Source organism: Actinia tenebrosa, unplaced genomic scaffold (genome assembly GCF_029948245.1).
Source record: "Actinia tenebrosa isolate PJP-AT-01 unplaced genomic scaffold, QUT_ActTen_1.0 PGA_scaffold5__44_contigs__length_20552954, whole genome shotgun sequence".
NCBI lineage: Eukaryota > Metazoa > Cnidaria > Anthozoa > Actiniaria > Actiniidae > Actinia > Actinia tenebrosa.
Window position 1 is genome coordinate 2,112,689 of NW_028292582.1, and position 15,121 is coordinate 2,127,809.

The 15,121-nt window shown below is 36.2% G+C and overlaps 3 protein-coding genes across 3 annotated transcripts; 2 read left to right on the plus strand and 1 right to left on the minus strand.

Moving 5' to 3' along the window:
* Nucleotides 1–1,001: 1,001 nt before the first annotated feature.
* On the minus strand, nucleotides 1,002–4,340 carry LOC148906302 (uncharacterized). The gene has a single exon (XM_089037738.1). It carries the CDS (start codon nucleotides 2,820–2,822, stop codon nucleotides 1,002–1,004), a length of 1,821 nt encoding a protein of 606 aa, XP_088893864.1. The 5' UTR covers nucleotides 2,823–4,340.
* A 2,778-nt stretch (nucleotides 4,341–7,118) lies between these two features.
* Nucleotides 7,119–9,475, plus strand: LOC148906303 (uncharacterized). Its single transcript, XM_089038330.1, has 2 exons — nucleotides 7,119–7,475; nucleotides 8,847–9,475. The coding sequence occupies exons 1-2, from the start codon at nucleotides 7,295–7,297 to the stop codon at nucleotides 9,278–9,280; spliced, it is 615 nt and encodes a 204-aa protein (XP_088894456.1). The 5' UTR covers nucleotides 7,119–7,294; the 3' UTR covers nucleotides 9,281–9,475.
* A 1,874-nt stretch (nucleotides 9,476–11,349) lies between these two features.
* On the plus strand, nucleotides 11,350–12,624 carry LOC116288211 (uncharacterized). Its single transcript, XM_031694969.2, has 2 exons — nucleotides 11,350–11,607; nucleotides 11,721–12,624. The coding sequence occupies exons 1-2, from the start codon at nucleotides 11,430–11,432 to the stop codon at nucleotides 12,230–12,232; spliced, it is 690 nt and encodes a 229-aa protein (XP_031550829.2). The 5' UTR covers nucleotides 11,350–11,429; the 3' UTR covers nucleotides 12,233–12,624.
* Nucleotides 12,625–15,121: the final 2,497 nt, after the last annotated feature.

A 15,121-nucleotide genomic window follows, 5' to 3' on the forward strand; every position in this document is an offset into this window, starting at 1 on the left:
TCTTCACCATCGTCCTTGGCTTCTTTATCTAAATTTATAATGCTATCCGCGGCACATCCTTGCATTTTATCCAGTCTTGAAGCCTGTTCTCGTAGGTTTTGGCTTGTTAAACCAAGATATCCATATCCTTTCTCGTCCCAGAGTTCCTTCATCAATTTAATGTAACCCTTTTTCCTGCCGTTCTCATTTAACGGTGGAGTTTTCGATGAAACTATTTCGTTTGCTTTTCTTTTGCACTCTAAAACATCGCTATTCATTTCCTCCGTCCATTTCAATCGCTTTGGTTTTCTTGACATAGTGCATTGGATTCAATAAGAAGTAAAAATAAATAAAAAATTGCGGAGGACTAGTTGATACGTCCTCACGTCCTCACGTCCGGCGCAGAAGAAGAACAACAAGAAGAAGAAGAAGAAGAAGAAGAAGAAGAACAACAACAACAAGAAGAAGAAGAAGAAGAAGAAGAACAGAAGAAGAACAACAACAACAAGAAGAAGAACAACAACAACAACAAGAAGAAGAAGAAGAACAACAACAACAAGAAGAAGAAGAAGAACAAGAAGAAGAAGAACAGAAGAAGAAGAACAACAAGAAGAAGTAATAACAACAACAACAACAACAATAATAATAATAATAATAATAACAACAACAATAATAATAATAATAACAATAACAATAATAATAATAACAACAATAATAATAATAATAATAACAACAACAATAATAATAATAATAATAATAATAACATAGTAATAATAACAACAACAACAACAATAATAATAATAATAATAACATAATAATAATAACAACAACAATAACAATAATAATAAAACAAAAAAGGAGAGATTATGAATATAAAATAACAAATCTATATAATATTTACTTATTTATCTATGAAAACATATTTGTAAAATAAATTAATAGCTCAAAACACGAGTCCAGCTCTTCACACTGAAATAATACTATATTAAAACTATACATTTATTATTAAAATCTAAATATTTCTAAATTTCCGCTACATTGGCGTTAAGATTAAAGTCATTCAATAATTCATTGTCCTTAAAAAAAGGGGTTCTTGTCCCCCTGACACACATGTGTACTGACTTCATCATTTCAAAAGATAATCGAGTTCTAATCCATGTTATAGTACTTGCATATGTGTCCCCTGTCTTCTTGGTTAATTTCTCAGTAAGGTGCTTTAGAAAAATCTGGCATTCTGCCCCCATCCCTCCATTTGTACCAAAAACTAAGGGCGTAAAAGTTCCCATATCGACATCGATTACTCTTTGCTGGTACTTTCTCTTTTTTTCGCTTTCTTGATCCTTGAAGATTGTAGAAGTGGATTTGTTTTGGTTGCTCTTGGAATTAACATGCGATACTCTTACATCAAAAAATGCAGTTACTCCCTGTGCCCAAAACGATCCAGCTTTGATGTCAAGCCTTGCATCCTGACTTGTGCTAGTAGATTTTAGATTAAATTGTTCGCCATCCAATGGGATAAGCTGTGGCTCCTTTTGAAAGTTGTTGCAAACCTTGTTTAAAAGTATGGCAAGTAGATCACGGACATTGTCATGTCTTTGTGCAACAAATCCTGCCTTTTTACAAGATAGTACATGGCTTACCGAAAAGGTTGTCCCACAAGCGCAGGTACTTGGTAAACCCGATAACGGTATATTATAACGCAGACAAAGAGAATCTCGGAATTCTTGTTTATTCAAAGTAAGTCCCTGTTCTTTAATTGGTATCGCATTGAGCCATGAGCTTGCTCCTTTGTCTCTTGCTTGGGTTACTTGACGGAGTATGTCAGGTGGTAATGCTGCATCAATTTCATCCATTTTCGATTTAGAGATTTCAGCTTTTAGTGATTGATGTTGTTTTTTCACATCTTCTGTGGTCGTATACATCGTTTTGCTCTGCGTTTTAATAGCCTCAGTGTGTGAAGCTGTTATTAGAAGTGATGCCGCATATTGCTGTGGAGCCTCTTCTTTTAGTGCAGGCATCCCTAAGCCTCCTTCCGCAGGGGATAAAGTAAAAAGCCTACTCAGCTCTTCAGGTAGTGGTTCCGTTTGACCAAAAAGCGTTGGAAGAAGCATTTCATTTATCACATTATCAACAGGATCAGTATAGTCCTCAAAAGATTCAATTGTTCGCATGAAGTATGTAAACTTGGATTTGTATCCCTTTGTAAATGCGATATAGGCCGATTGTGGCTGGCACCTTGCGATCTCTGAGAGGGTTTGTAATTCTTCTTTCCACTTGTAGATTTTCTCGTTGCAAAATTGGTCTTTATAAATCTTTGATCCAATAACAGCTCCAAGGTGACGTTTGCCTTCGCTTGTGACGTTAACCTCTTCTCCAAATACCTGTTTCGCTTCCAAAGCCAAAGCTTCCGACTTCACGATCAACCAGCTTTTGGACCCATTAACAATATATCCATACTTTTTGCCCTCTTGTTCCAGGTTTTTATACCAATTAAATAAAGAGACAATTCTTCCTGCTCCCGCAGAATCATCAGCTAACCACACCTGCTTTACATCAGGAATAAAAGTTCTTAAAGTTTGAATTATTGTGGATGTATTTACCGAATACCATGGCATGGCTAATGGGTCGCCTTGTGTGGTGCCCTCCTGAGATAGGATCTCTCCACCACCACATATAAACAACCTGGGAGGGCTTCTGTAAGTATTAATTACGTACAAGGATATTTCTTTACAGGTAATCCGGATATTATGCATGGCTACTGACCGGTTCATCTGATTGAAGGCGTTACTTGCATCGATCAGTAGTACTGCATCTGTATCCTCTTCACTAAAGATCTGGCTCATTGCATGAATAGCGGCCTTCGGCCCCTCCACGGTGTCCAGCACAAACTTGTAGGGGACCTGCTGCTTGTTTTAGTTCTTCTTTAAAGAATGCAGACACTGTTTTACCGATAATTCGCCGTAGAACTTCTCCTACTCCTATGGGTCGAATTCCGGGATTCTTATCCAAAGGTATGAGCCTGCACGCGGTGTAGCTCTCTAGCAGGATTGGATGGTATGAAGATTTTAATAGATTTCTGGTCATAATTACTATTTCTTCTCTCAGTAGTTTTCCTTCGGCGTTAAAATTTTTTGAACAGAGTACTCTTCGGTAAAGTTCGGCATCCATTCCTGCAGGTCCGGCAGATCCTCTTGTCCTCATTGCTGCATTGTAGATCATTTGTTCATCGATTAAGTCAAAGATAGCATGAGGATTAGGTTCCAGGGTACCATTCAAGAGGCTTTCATCTTCGATGCCAGCAGCTGAAGGATGTTTCTCTTTGAGCTCCTCTAAGACTTCGGGTGATAAAGTAAGGACACCTGTAGATGTCTCTCTGTCAAGAAGTTTTATAGCGGCTGATAGCTTTCCTTGCATAACTAGATTGGCGAATACTTTGGATATATCTTCCATAGATCTTGCTTTCCTCGTCTTGCTAAACCTGCTCTGTATGAACCTTATTTCTTTCAACAGGAGAGATAGATCCCCCGCTCTCCATAAGGACAACCTCCGTTCAATAGCCTCACTGTGTTCCTTGCTTTTGGATGTCGCTGAGGGTTTTTGTAGAATCAACGTTGGGAGCACCATAAAGGCTTTCAAGGCAATATAATTTAGATCTGTATTAGAATTGAATTGCTTTAGCCAATACGTCAATTCGGTTATGAAATTCTTGCCTGCTTTACCCGATGGTATATTGAAGATATTTCGTTTAAAATGAACAATTTCATCGTAGATGTCCTGGATTTGTTTACAGAACTGTTCTTGAGTTATGGTCCCCCAACTTTTCTCTTTTATTTTAGAGGGAAGCACATCAAAGTCAGGTAGATTTGGCTGAATTTTGCTTGAGGTTTTTCCTTCTTTGTCGAGAAATGCCTCAGGGGATTGCAATACACTAGTATGCAAATTCGGTGTCGGTCTTGGTTGATTAGCTGCATATTCGTCCTCATTTTGTTCGATATTTTCGATATTTTCGATATTTTCTTCGGTTTCTTGTGTTAAAATCGTCATATTAGAGCAATTCTGTGTGTTTTGCAGTCTTGAGGCTTGATCTCTCAGGTTTTGGCCGGTTAAACCAAGGCTTCCATAGCCTTTCTCTTCCCATAGCTCCGCCATTATTTGAATGTAGCCTTTCTTTCTGCCATTTTGGTTAAGCGGTGGATCCTTCGAAGATATTATTTCGAATGCTCTTTCCTTACATTCTAAAACATCTCTGTTCATTCCCTCTGTCCATTTCGTTCGTTTTCCTTTCCTTGACATTTCCTTTCAGGGTCAATTAACAACAGAAAAATTAAAAAGCACCCCAGAGCTAGAAGACACGTCCTCACCTCCAGACGCCATGTATATATCTATATAACAATAATAATGATAATAATAATAACATAATAATAACAACAACAACAATAATAATAATAACAACAACAACAACAACAATAATGATAATAATAACAACAACAACAACAATAATAATAATAATAACAATGACAACAACAACAATAATAATAATAATACTAATAATAATAATAATAACATAGTAATAATAACAACAACAACAATAATAATAATAACAACAACAACAATAATAATAATAATAATAACATAATAATAACAACAACAACAACAATAATAATAATAATAGCATAATAATAATAACAACAACAATAATAATAATAATAATAACATAGTAATAATAACAACAACAACAATAATAATAATAATAACATAGTAATAATAACAACAACAACAACAATAATAATAATAGCATAATAATAATAACAACAACAACAATAATAATAATAACAGTTCTAGGAGCATAATGTAGACTCAATGTTCTTTATTTTAGAAGGAATGAACATGAATAATATTCAATTGATTTATTAGGTTTAAAATATATAAAATTAAAAAGATATAATGTATTTATGATATAATACGTTATTTACTATATGAAAAGAAAAATTACAACATACAATAATGGGGTGATAATAATGCTAACTAGATAGATAATCATAAGATTTGTTTATTAAGCTATTCGTTTAAAAAAGAATAGTTTTCATGCAGTTTCGATTTCAAAATGATTTTTCATGGAAAGGCAGCCGAGGGAGTTCCACAATTTAGAAGCAGTAACAGAAAAGGCTCTATCACCATAGTTAACACATAGTTAAATTATTAACTATGTTTGAAAGAAAGAATAGTCAACAGGTTTTGTCTAGAGGATCTAAGAGAGCGACAAAATATACTTCATATCCTATTTTACTAGCGAAAAATATAGTTAAATGACATACGATATAACTGACATAAGGTTCCTCCCGGTGTAAGGGTTGTAAAACTTCGGATTACTTTCGGATCCCACGTGCACAGCTAGCGGCGCATGGCGAGGATAGCCGATGTTATCCGAAGTCCCGCGTACTGGCTTGTTAGCTTGGCTGCTCTGTTTGCGACTGCTTATGACTTTTTATCGACTGGGAAACGTTTGACCAACGTATCAAACCATGATTCGGTAGGATTCAGTGATTTCTACAAGGTAATCGCAGCCATTTTTGTAGTGAATTTTATCTGTCTTTTTTTTTTTTTTTTTTTTTTTTTTTGAACAATCTTAAGGCACACAGGTTTCATGGAAAATGCAAAAGTTGTTTAATTAAAGTGTTTCAGGTATTTGCAATATCTAGAAAGAATTTATCGCAAAACGACCACTTATGAATTAGCGTGTTGTGCTCTAGCACACGAAGCATGTCAACAATGTCGCTTCATGAACGATTGTTACAGCACCGATGCGATGTGAAACTGATTTTTCAGTGACAGTATTTGAGCCCTTTAAAGGGATAACTGAGAATATTAAGCCCTGAATACCTGCAAGTGAATATTCTACATATACATGATTCAAAAATGTTGCTGTGTATCTATCAGCAGTAGACACGTGCTCATCAAGTACGTATTTTTGTCTGGGGTGGCCGCGTAGCAATGCAAATGGCGGTAACTAATTCCCTAGTAAATCGCCTCCAACCTCAACGCATAGCTACGGCTGCGGAAAATACGGTAAGGGTACAGTACGACAAACAATTTTCGTATGAGTGCCACGTAATTATCATTTAATTTCAAATTTAGATTAGTAAAGTGTTATCATAAAAATAGTATGGTTTTCATCCCAGTAATTAGATTAAATCAGAGATAAAGATTCAGGGTTCGATAGAATTACTGAAGTAACCGAGAATGACAATACGGAAACGAAAAAGATGAAGAACTCTCTTTATCAATTAGTTTTGGGGTTCAAAACATTTGATGGTCCATTTTCCAGACTAGACTACAGCTAAGTCCTTTATGTTTTAATTCCACCAACTTGGACCAAACATCGACTTGGTAAACAACCACAAGCTCAGAGTGCGTTAGTACCGTGGTCTTTCAATGAAATATGGGTTTCAATGATCAAAAATGTCCGAGATATTCGAAAATAAGTAACTTGTACTGCTCCCTGCGTAGATGTGCTCAAGTGGCTTACAGGTGTAAACCAGTCACGACATGGCAGACAGAAATCCACCAGCTTGAAATCTAGTTAATGGTTTGATAAAATAATAAATAGGCTTTATCAAAAAGCCAACTGGAACTGAGTGAATCAGTTTTCTAGAAGTTTCTCGTAGAATCTTTCTATTTTAGTTGTTTTACATTTGCCATGGCGCACTAACACTGGAATGGGAATAATCATCGAAAGAATTCAAGCTAATGATCTCAAAAAAGAGATATTGGTTCAATAACCTGCATTACGTCATGCATTCTTTATATATCAAGCAATTTGGTCCAACCAAGTGACATCGCTATAGGATACACGCATGCCACGGACATCACGCTGTTACAAATGATTTATACATGATTTCTATAATGTTTCTATGAGCAGAAACTATTCATTCACTTACGAATTACAATTTTAAAGTTTTCCTCTCTAAAACCGTTAGCTTAGCCAGAGAGTTTAGATGAAATGTGCTGAAATATTAATGACAATCAGTCGGTAGAATAAAACTGCTAAAACTGCTTTTACAGGAACCTGTCGAATACTAACCTTCTCAAAAGAGACCGCTTCAGAAATTTAATTTTTTAAATACATTTGTTTTGCAAACGTAATGGAGAGGAAAGATGATTGTATGAAGAAAAATATCAACCTGTGAATTAGGCAATGCGTCGGTTACGAGTTTCAATACAAAAGAGAAGTTATAGATACACTAAATCAAACAAGCTACTCTATCGCTAAAGGAATTCATCTACTTTGGTTCGTTGAAACAACCCTATAGTGAAAATGCTCCTTATTTTGGTGTTGTGCCTATGTATTGCAACGTTTTTATCCAAGCCTACTGACGAAATATCTACTGCTATCAGACGATCGTCGTCACTGTTATCGTACCTGCATGGTCATCATAAAAGCGCAAGATTTATTGATCCGCTCCGCAAAATAGTTTTCATTCGCTATAGCGAACAAGGTATCATAGTATTATAGTCACTATATCATGCACTACTTTGCGGGCAAAACTCGGTCACTTTTTATATTTAATCGTATTATCATTATCATTATTCTGATAATATTCTGGATTTCAATTACTTAAGGTGGTATTATACAAATCATGTGAACATTTTATTGAAAAAGCATAACAACAAGCACTTTATTGCATGTTATAGAGAAGACCATACTGACAAAAAAATTGTCATGGTGAACCAAATATTTTCATAGTTAATAATTAACCCGCACCCGAAGGAGAAAAAAGCGGTGGTTATTGTAAATCAAATAATGCATTGACTACTGACAAAAGAAATACACAATTTGTTCTAAAATATTTCTAAATAGTTTGTTTAGGACTCAAACCAACAAAAGATGAGTTTTTCTCACTATTGTAGATTTAATTTTGGTAACGAGTAAAAACATATCACACAAAAATCTACAAGTTAGAGAAAATAACTTTTATTTCTTTTTATCTCTTAAATCTCTTAGTTTTGTCTGGTTTGACTCCTAGAACCATACATTGTTAGATTTCCTTTGTTATTTCTAAAAAACAAGAAAAAAATATAAATTCTATTCGCTATATAAATTCATAAATAAAAATAAAAATATAAAATAAAATAAAATAAAATAAAAATCAAATCAAATCAAATCAAAAAATATCAAGTCTGAAATATTTACCATGTAGCCATTTCGGCAAATTAAGAAAATCAACTGTATGATTAAGAAGTGATTAAAGATTACAATTAATGATGTTTTGAATTTTGACAACTTCAAAATGCTAATTTGTTTTGTGTAATACCACCTTAAAACAGGATGGCCAGATTTACTAGCTTCATTAGCGTGAAGTATATCGCCAACGGAACAAACTGTTACGTATACGGTACCCGAAGTCTCTTTGATTGGGATACCTGTGTTTTTCTGTTGTTGTTTTTTAATAGTCTTTATACCTGTGTTATTATAAAAGAATAAGATGGATTGCCTGTGTGGCCACCAGATCGCCACTGGAACGCAGAATGAACTGTTCCTGTCGATCTATCCGGTAGATCCACTCAAAAAATGAATTTGTCGTCGGAATCCGGTCGCAGTGGAGTAGTGATTTGTCTCTCTATGTCCGACATGTTTGTATGTTCTGAAAGGAGAGCCTTGTACGAATCTGTTTATCACTAGTATTCTACTTTCTATTTTAGTCCTCTTGTACGAATCAATATCCACTGAATAACACGGTCATCGCTTCCCAATACCTATCCAATAATCTTTTATCTCATCAGGTTTCTCAACCGATTCCAGCCTATTAATAAGTAATTTTATTCTGCAGATATCAAATAATTAAGAAATATTCCTTTCTGTTTTTTAGATACAAGCAATTTGCCGACTAATATCAATAGCAGCAGCGCGGCAATAATCAAATTCAACATCACGAGGCCTTCATTCCAAGTCAAAGATATCAAAGCTGCAGAGTTTATAATACATAAAAATAAACTGTCCCAGTCAAAGTACGCCAACTACAGCTTGAATTTCTACCAAATCCTTCCTACTGGGCCAAACCCTTACTTACCGATTACTGGTGCACGTCGGGACAGAAATGACTTAATGTACCACTCCATCATGATAACACAAACTTTTAAAACCTGGTTTAAAAACGGGTCAACCAATCATGGTCTACTTGTAAATGCAGCAGTTAGCGGGTCAGGGAAACGAGTAAGTCCCTACCAGATAGGCTTTTATGGTTTTGACGGACCCAAAGGCAAGCGTCCAATTTTACTAGTGCAGTTTAAAAAGGCAAGATAACAAAATGGTATGTAATGAAGATGACGATGACGAAGATTCTAATATCTATGTTATGCGTTAAAGAAAGACGAAGCGTATTCCTCCTTCCTCCGATACGGAGAGAGACGTGCTCAGAAATGGAAAATACTTCAGTAATCCATGTAGCAATAACCTTTGCCAAGCAACTAGGACAACATTAAAAGTTGTATAAAATAACTGTTGATGTTGTCTTTGGAGTTTGTTTGAATTAACTGAAACCTTATTTACTTCAATTGAGGGAAACACACTGCTCTTCCGAAGTTCCAATTAAGAAATGTTTTGTTATATACCAAAAGTCAAAGAACACAAAACAGCTATTCGATTTTTTAGTTTTTTTAATTTCTTAATTCTTTGATTTAAAAAAAAAAATAATCAAAAACTACCTACATTTCCGGTTAAATCACTTCCGGTTTTCTTATTTATCGGGAAACAGTGAAATTTGATGACTATCACGTGACACCCTCTTGGACAGGGAGAAGAGAGAAAAAAATGAAATTGAGCACTTGGCATATGACAATAGTCTCATTGAGGAGTTCTTGTTCATGAGGTCATATGACGAAAGTGTCTTTCACATATTTTTCTGAGCCAGCATTTAGGTTCGTTGGTTGTATGGTTCCAAGGCTTTTCGTTTAAATTGTTCCAGCTAGTGACAGGCGAAAAAAATTAGGCCATAGCTTTACCTTCTTTCGATATATATGTGTCAGTAAAATTGTTTGCATTTATTTTATTAATATCAAATTTAATGTCAAGGTCCATCATATGCATTCTAAATGCGCGCGAAAACGTGAGCAGCTTGTCTGTTTACCCATAATACATCAGGGGCCACTCAGCACATTTGCAAGTGCGGGGCTAAAAACGAGGCAAACGGGGGCCGAAGGCGGGAGGAACTAGAAAGTTAGGGGAACTGAGACCCTCGGCAATGCGATTTCAAGTGGCATTTTTGAAATATTTACTGAATAACAGTTAGCACTGCGTCATCACAGCTGGTTGTTCTTAGCTCGCTACTAGTACTGCGCATTCGTTGTCAACTTTCTCATGCGAAATCTAAAATTTCTTGTTATTTCACCGACATCAAAACACCAATAACATTAATGAACAAAACGGTTTTACCCCTATTCTCTAGTAGATGCAGTTTGTATCAAAAACCGTACTTGTTTGTTGAGAAATGTTTCCAATTATCCAAATCGGTCTAGTTAGTGTTGTAGTTCTTTTAGTGTTTAACTTTATTGTTTTTTGTCTTTGTTTTGTTTGTTTGTTTTGTTTTTGTTTTGCTTTGTTTGTTTGTTTTTTGTTTTTTGCATATTTCGAAGAGAAGAGAAATGCATGAGCGTGTATTAAGTATTCAATCACTTTCCCAGAGCCAAGAAAATTTCTCAGTAGTTTTCAAAGCTGTCAAGAACTCGTTAATTTAGCTGTTCGACAGTTGCCATGGCGCACTAACACAGGAATAGAAATACAGTACTTCAATGAATGACTACACAGAAATGATATCAGAAAAGAGATATTTGTTCATGCATTCTTTATGTATCTAGCAATAGAACGTTTTCTCAAGGTTGCGTGCGCATCCAAATTTAAGGAACTTGACGGAATTTTGTGGCCCGTCAAGTTGGATGCGCACGCAACCTTGAGAAAACAGTCTATTTGTTCAAACCAGGTGAATAGGATACACGAGTGACACTGATATCACGCTGCTACAAATGATTTATACATGATCTCTATGTGCACACACATATATTTATTAACTTACGAACTACATTTTTCTTGTTTTTCTCTGTAAAACTAATCGTTAGTAGCAAAAATTTAGATGAAATGTGCTCGAAATATCAACGGGGTTCAGTAAAATGACTTCAACCGTTACAACTCAAAGTGCTTCCACAGGGACCTGCCGAATAAAGCTTACAAGTCAAAAGATACTTCAAGACTTTTTCAATTTTTTCACGAATTTGTTTGCAAACGTAATGACGAGGAAAGATGATTGGATGAAGAAAAATATCAACCTGTGAAATAGGCAATGCATCGGTTACCAGTTTCAATACGAAAGAGAAGTTATAGGCACACTAAATCAAACAAGCTACTCTATTGATAAAGAGATTCATCTACTTTGGTTCGTTGAAACAACCCTATAGTGAAAATGCTGCTTATTTTGGTCTTGTGCCTGTTTTTCGCACCCATTTCATCCAAGCCTACTGATGGAATATCTACTGTTGGCAGACCCACTTTATCATCGGAGTCGCCGATTTTGTGGCACCATCACGATAGCACGAGTAGCTCAAGTGGCAACACAATTTCCATTCGTTACGACCAAGAAGGTATTATAAGTTGTACAATTAATTAAGTTGCTCCAATTAAGTTGCTCAAATTTGTTGAGCGTATTATCATCTGGATGCCTCAAATCAAAATTAAATGTTTACTTTATTTTCAGATACCAGCAATTGGCCGACCAACATCAATACCTGTAAATCGGCAATACTCAAATTCAACATCACCAAGCCTTATTTCAAAGTCAAACGAGTCATATCTGCCGACCTTCGCGTTTATAAGATGAACCGGACTCAATCTACAGCTTCATCAACTTTTTCCATACTCAAAGTGCTCCTAATCGATCCCAAATCAAAGCCATATAATGCTGCGGGCTTAACGGCCATTGGATACCCAGTATCTTTACATTTTCAAGGTTGGGAGTCTTTTCCCATTACACCAGGTTTTGAAATTTGGCTCAGAGATGCGTCAACCAACCATGGTCTACTTTTGTCAGGCGAAGACCGAGGAGAGCCATCGAAAAACCAAATAGTTACTCCTTTACATCCTAACATGCAAGGCTTTGTTGGTTTTGAAGGACCCAAAGACAAGCGTCCGTATATATTAGTGAAGTATGAAAAGAAAAGATCGCAAAATGAACATGAAGATGATGGCGATGACGAACATTCTACTTAGGCTAATCAGTTTTATCTACCGATACTCTCATCAGACAAGACAAAAAATAGTATATAGCTCCGATAGGGATTGATACGTCATCTAGTGAAATAATCTACGTTTAAGTTGAAAATATCTCTCACTAATTAATCGATGTAGTAACTATAAAGGGGCGGACCCAAGGAAGGGAAGCAGGGGGTGCGAACCCTTCCCTGGTTCGACTTCGTGCCCCTACTTCGAAGAAGCCAATACAAAGTAGTTTTTTCCTTTTGATTCTAAGTGATGCACCCTCGATCCCTGGATCATGAACTTTGTGCGCAGCACCCCTTCCTGAACAAAATCCTGGATCCGCCCGTGATTAACCTTCTGATGAAAAAACCTAAGCATAATAAAACTGTTGCAGAAGTAGAGTATACGTTTGTTTGAATGTCTCGTCTTAATATTTATACCTCTCATGCACCTTTCCGATGTTTTCCAGGTTTGAAGACCACAGACTATCTAATTAGGGACTTTACAAACATTATCAGGAGGGAGTGGAGCTTCATACAACGCCCTAAAAGAACCCTATTCTCTTTAGGCTTACGAGAAATATGGTAAAGACAAAGCGATCTTGACAGAAATTGCAAATTAATTGAAAACTTGTTGAAACAAAGAATAAGAGATGTAGAGTTTTGTATAGAGTAGAGTAAGATTGTAAGCGACGACCCAATGGTGAGAGCGCTAGCTAGCACTCGCCTCTGACCAATGCGTGACAATGCGACCCGGTAGTGCTTGTTGGTTCTCTCCTGTGGCTTCGAGGGTTTTCGGGTTTCTCCGGTTTCATTCCTCCCTCCGTAAAAATCAACTTCTAAATTTCAATTCAGTGAAATGTAGTGGCGCCCGCGCTATTTCCGTTTCGATTTTAGTGAACAAGTTGATGACGCAGGGGAGTAAGGTAAGGCGAATTTAAACTGCGTCCGGTTACTAAAAATAGCTCAACCAGGAATTTAAATGGCGCGCGCGTTATTAAGACGTTGTCCTCTCTTATTTATGCTCTTTTGGTACAATTTGATACACAAAAATAAAAGATAAAGCTCGTTTCTTGTTAAACGGCCCGCTATGCCGAAAGATCGTAATTTCTTTCTTCAATCCTCGCTGGCTTTACGTTCCCACCTGCACGAAATTATGGGTTTTGTCAGTCCTCGTGTTCCTTCATTTCCTGTTCGCAGTTTTCGAATCTTGATACCGCTTTTTAACAGGAGTGACGACCATTCTGATGACCTGCTTGTCATCGGGTATCCTAGGAGGCTTGCTGTTCAATACCTTTCCTAAAATCCTGCGTTTGCGGTTTACAATAAGAGAGCGCGAGTTTGGCATGGGTTACGCTCTGTCTCCTGCAAGTACAGGCATACTGAGTGCTGGCATTATTGGCTTGTTTGTCGAGGCAAAATTTTTGGAACACTGTAAGTCAACCGTCTTAGACACCGCTTACTGCTTCACTCGACCTGAATCTTTCAAAGACATTATTTCTCATTGTGGAACCACACTACCTTAGCTGTAGTTAGGGGTGATGTTAAAACAGGGCCTATAATCAGCTTAATTGCGCGGGTGTAATTTCCCATTTTTAGACCGCGTGTCATTCCCTAGAGTATCATTTCTTTGTTTAACGGTTGCACACGAATTGCTGGGTATCAATCAGCCGATAAAAGACTTTGAACCTCCAATAGACGGTTTTCTCAAGATTGCGTGCACATCCAAATTTAAGGAACTCAACGGGCTACAATACCAGAACAGGAGCTTATAATGAGAATTATCATACATTTGTATGATTTTTTTTTTTGATAAGAATTCATAATATCAACTATTCTCCTCTTTAAATATAAAACTGCGGAAGACGCCCAACTGGATTTGGTCCATTTTCATCATGTACTTGAGATACCACTAACCCATCATCTCTGGACTTGTGTAATCCTTAGGTTTATGACTAAAAGGTTTAATCGAAGTACGTAATAAATTATCTCCTCTGTATTCCAAACTAATGATTACTATAATCGATGTATTGATGTAACGAAATAGTCCCAACAGACAACCACTATGGGAGGGTAGGGGGACCTTTTATATCGTCCCTTATCAAGAACCCTTTATCACCCAGCAGACTATGGCAGCAGGGACCTCGGATGTCACTCGCTCGCAGGCTTTCTCTTGCGAATAAACCTATTTCAAAAAGCGTTGTGCGAATTTTTTTTAATGGGCGATCTAAACAGAATTTTTGTGCTTTTTTGTTTGGCTCAAATACGAAAAATCACATTTCAAACTCAAAGGTCATATTTTACTCGCTCTCATATTTCAGATTTCTCGGGGCACCCAAAAGACATATTCTAGAACTTAAAAACGCAAGTAAGTAAAGTAAAGTAAATCTTTATTTTCACTTATAAATACATTATTGTCTACATGTAAACTTGTTTAAATATAAATGCCTATACATTGAAAATAGCGTTTTAGCATCTATTAACGTTAATTTAAATAAAGAATAGTATTAATAAATAAGTAAATAAAAAATAAGTAAACAAGGAATTATTATGTATATAGTGCCGGTGAGCTCACGTTTTGAAAAAAAAAAGTAAAACAGTTTTCTGCTAGCAGGAAATTGAACAAATCTAAGTTGCACTTTGTTTTAATAAACTTTAACTGTATTTTGAAGATATAACTAGCTAAAAACTAGTGTGAGCTGCGTCGGTGTTTCTAATGAAACAGTAATGATAAAAAGGTAAATTATACACCGTGAAAAGATGAAGAAACTTACTAACGTTTCGGACGTCGGAGTAAAAGACGAAGGACTAGCGTCCGAAACTTCAGTAAGTTTTTTCATCTTTTCACGGTGTATAATTTAACTGTATTTTGTCAAGTACATCCTTTACCCGGAGCTCGATT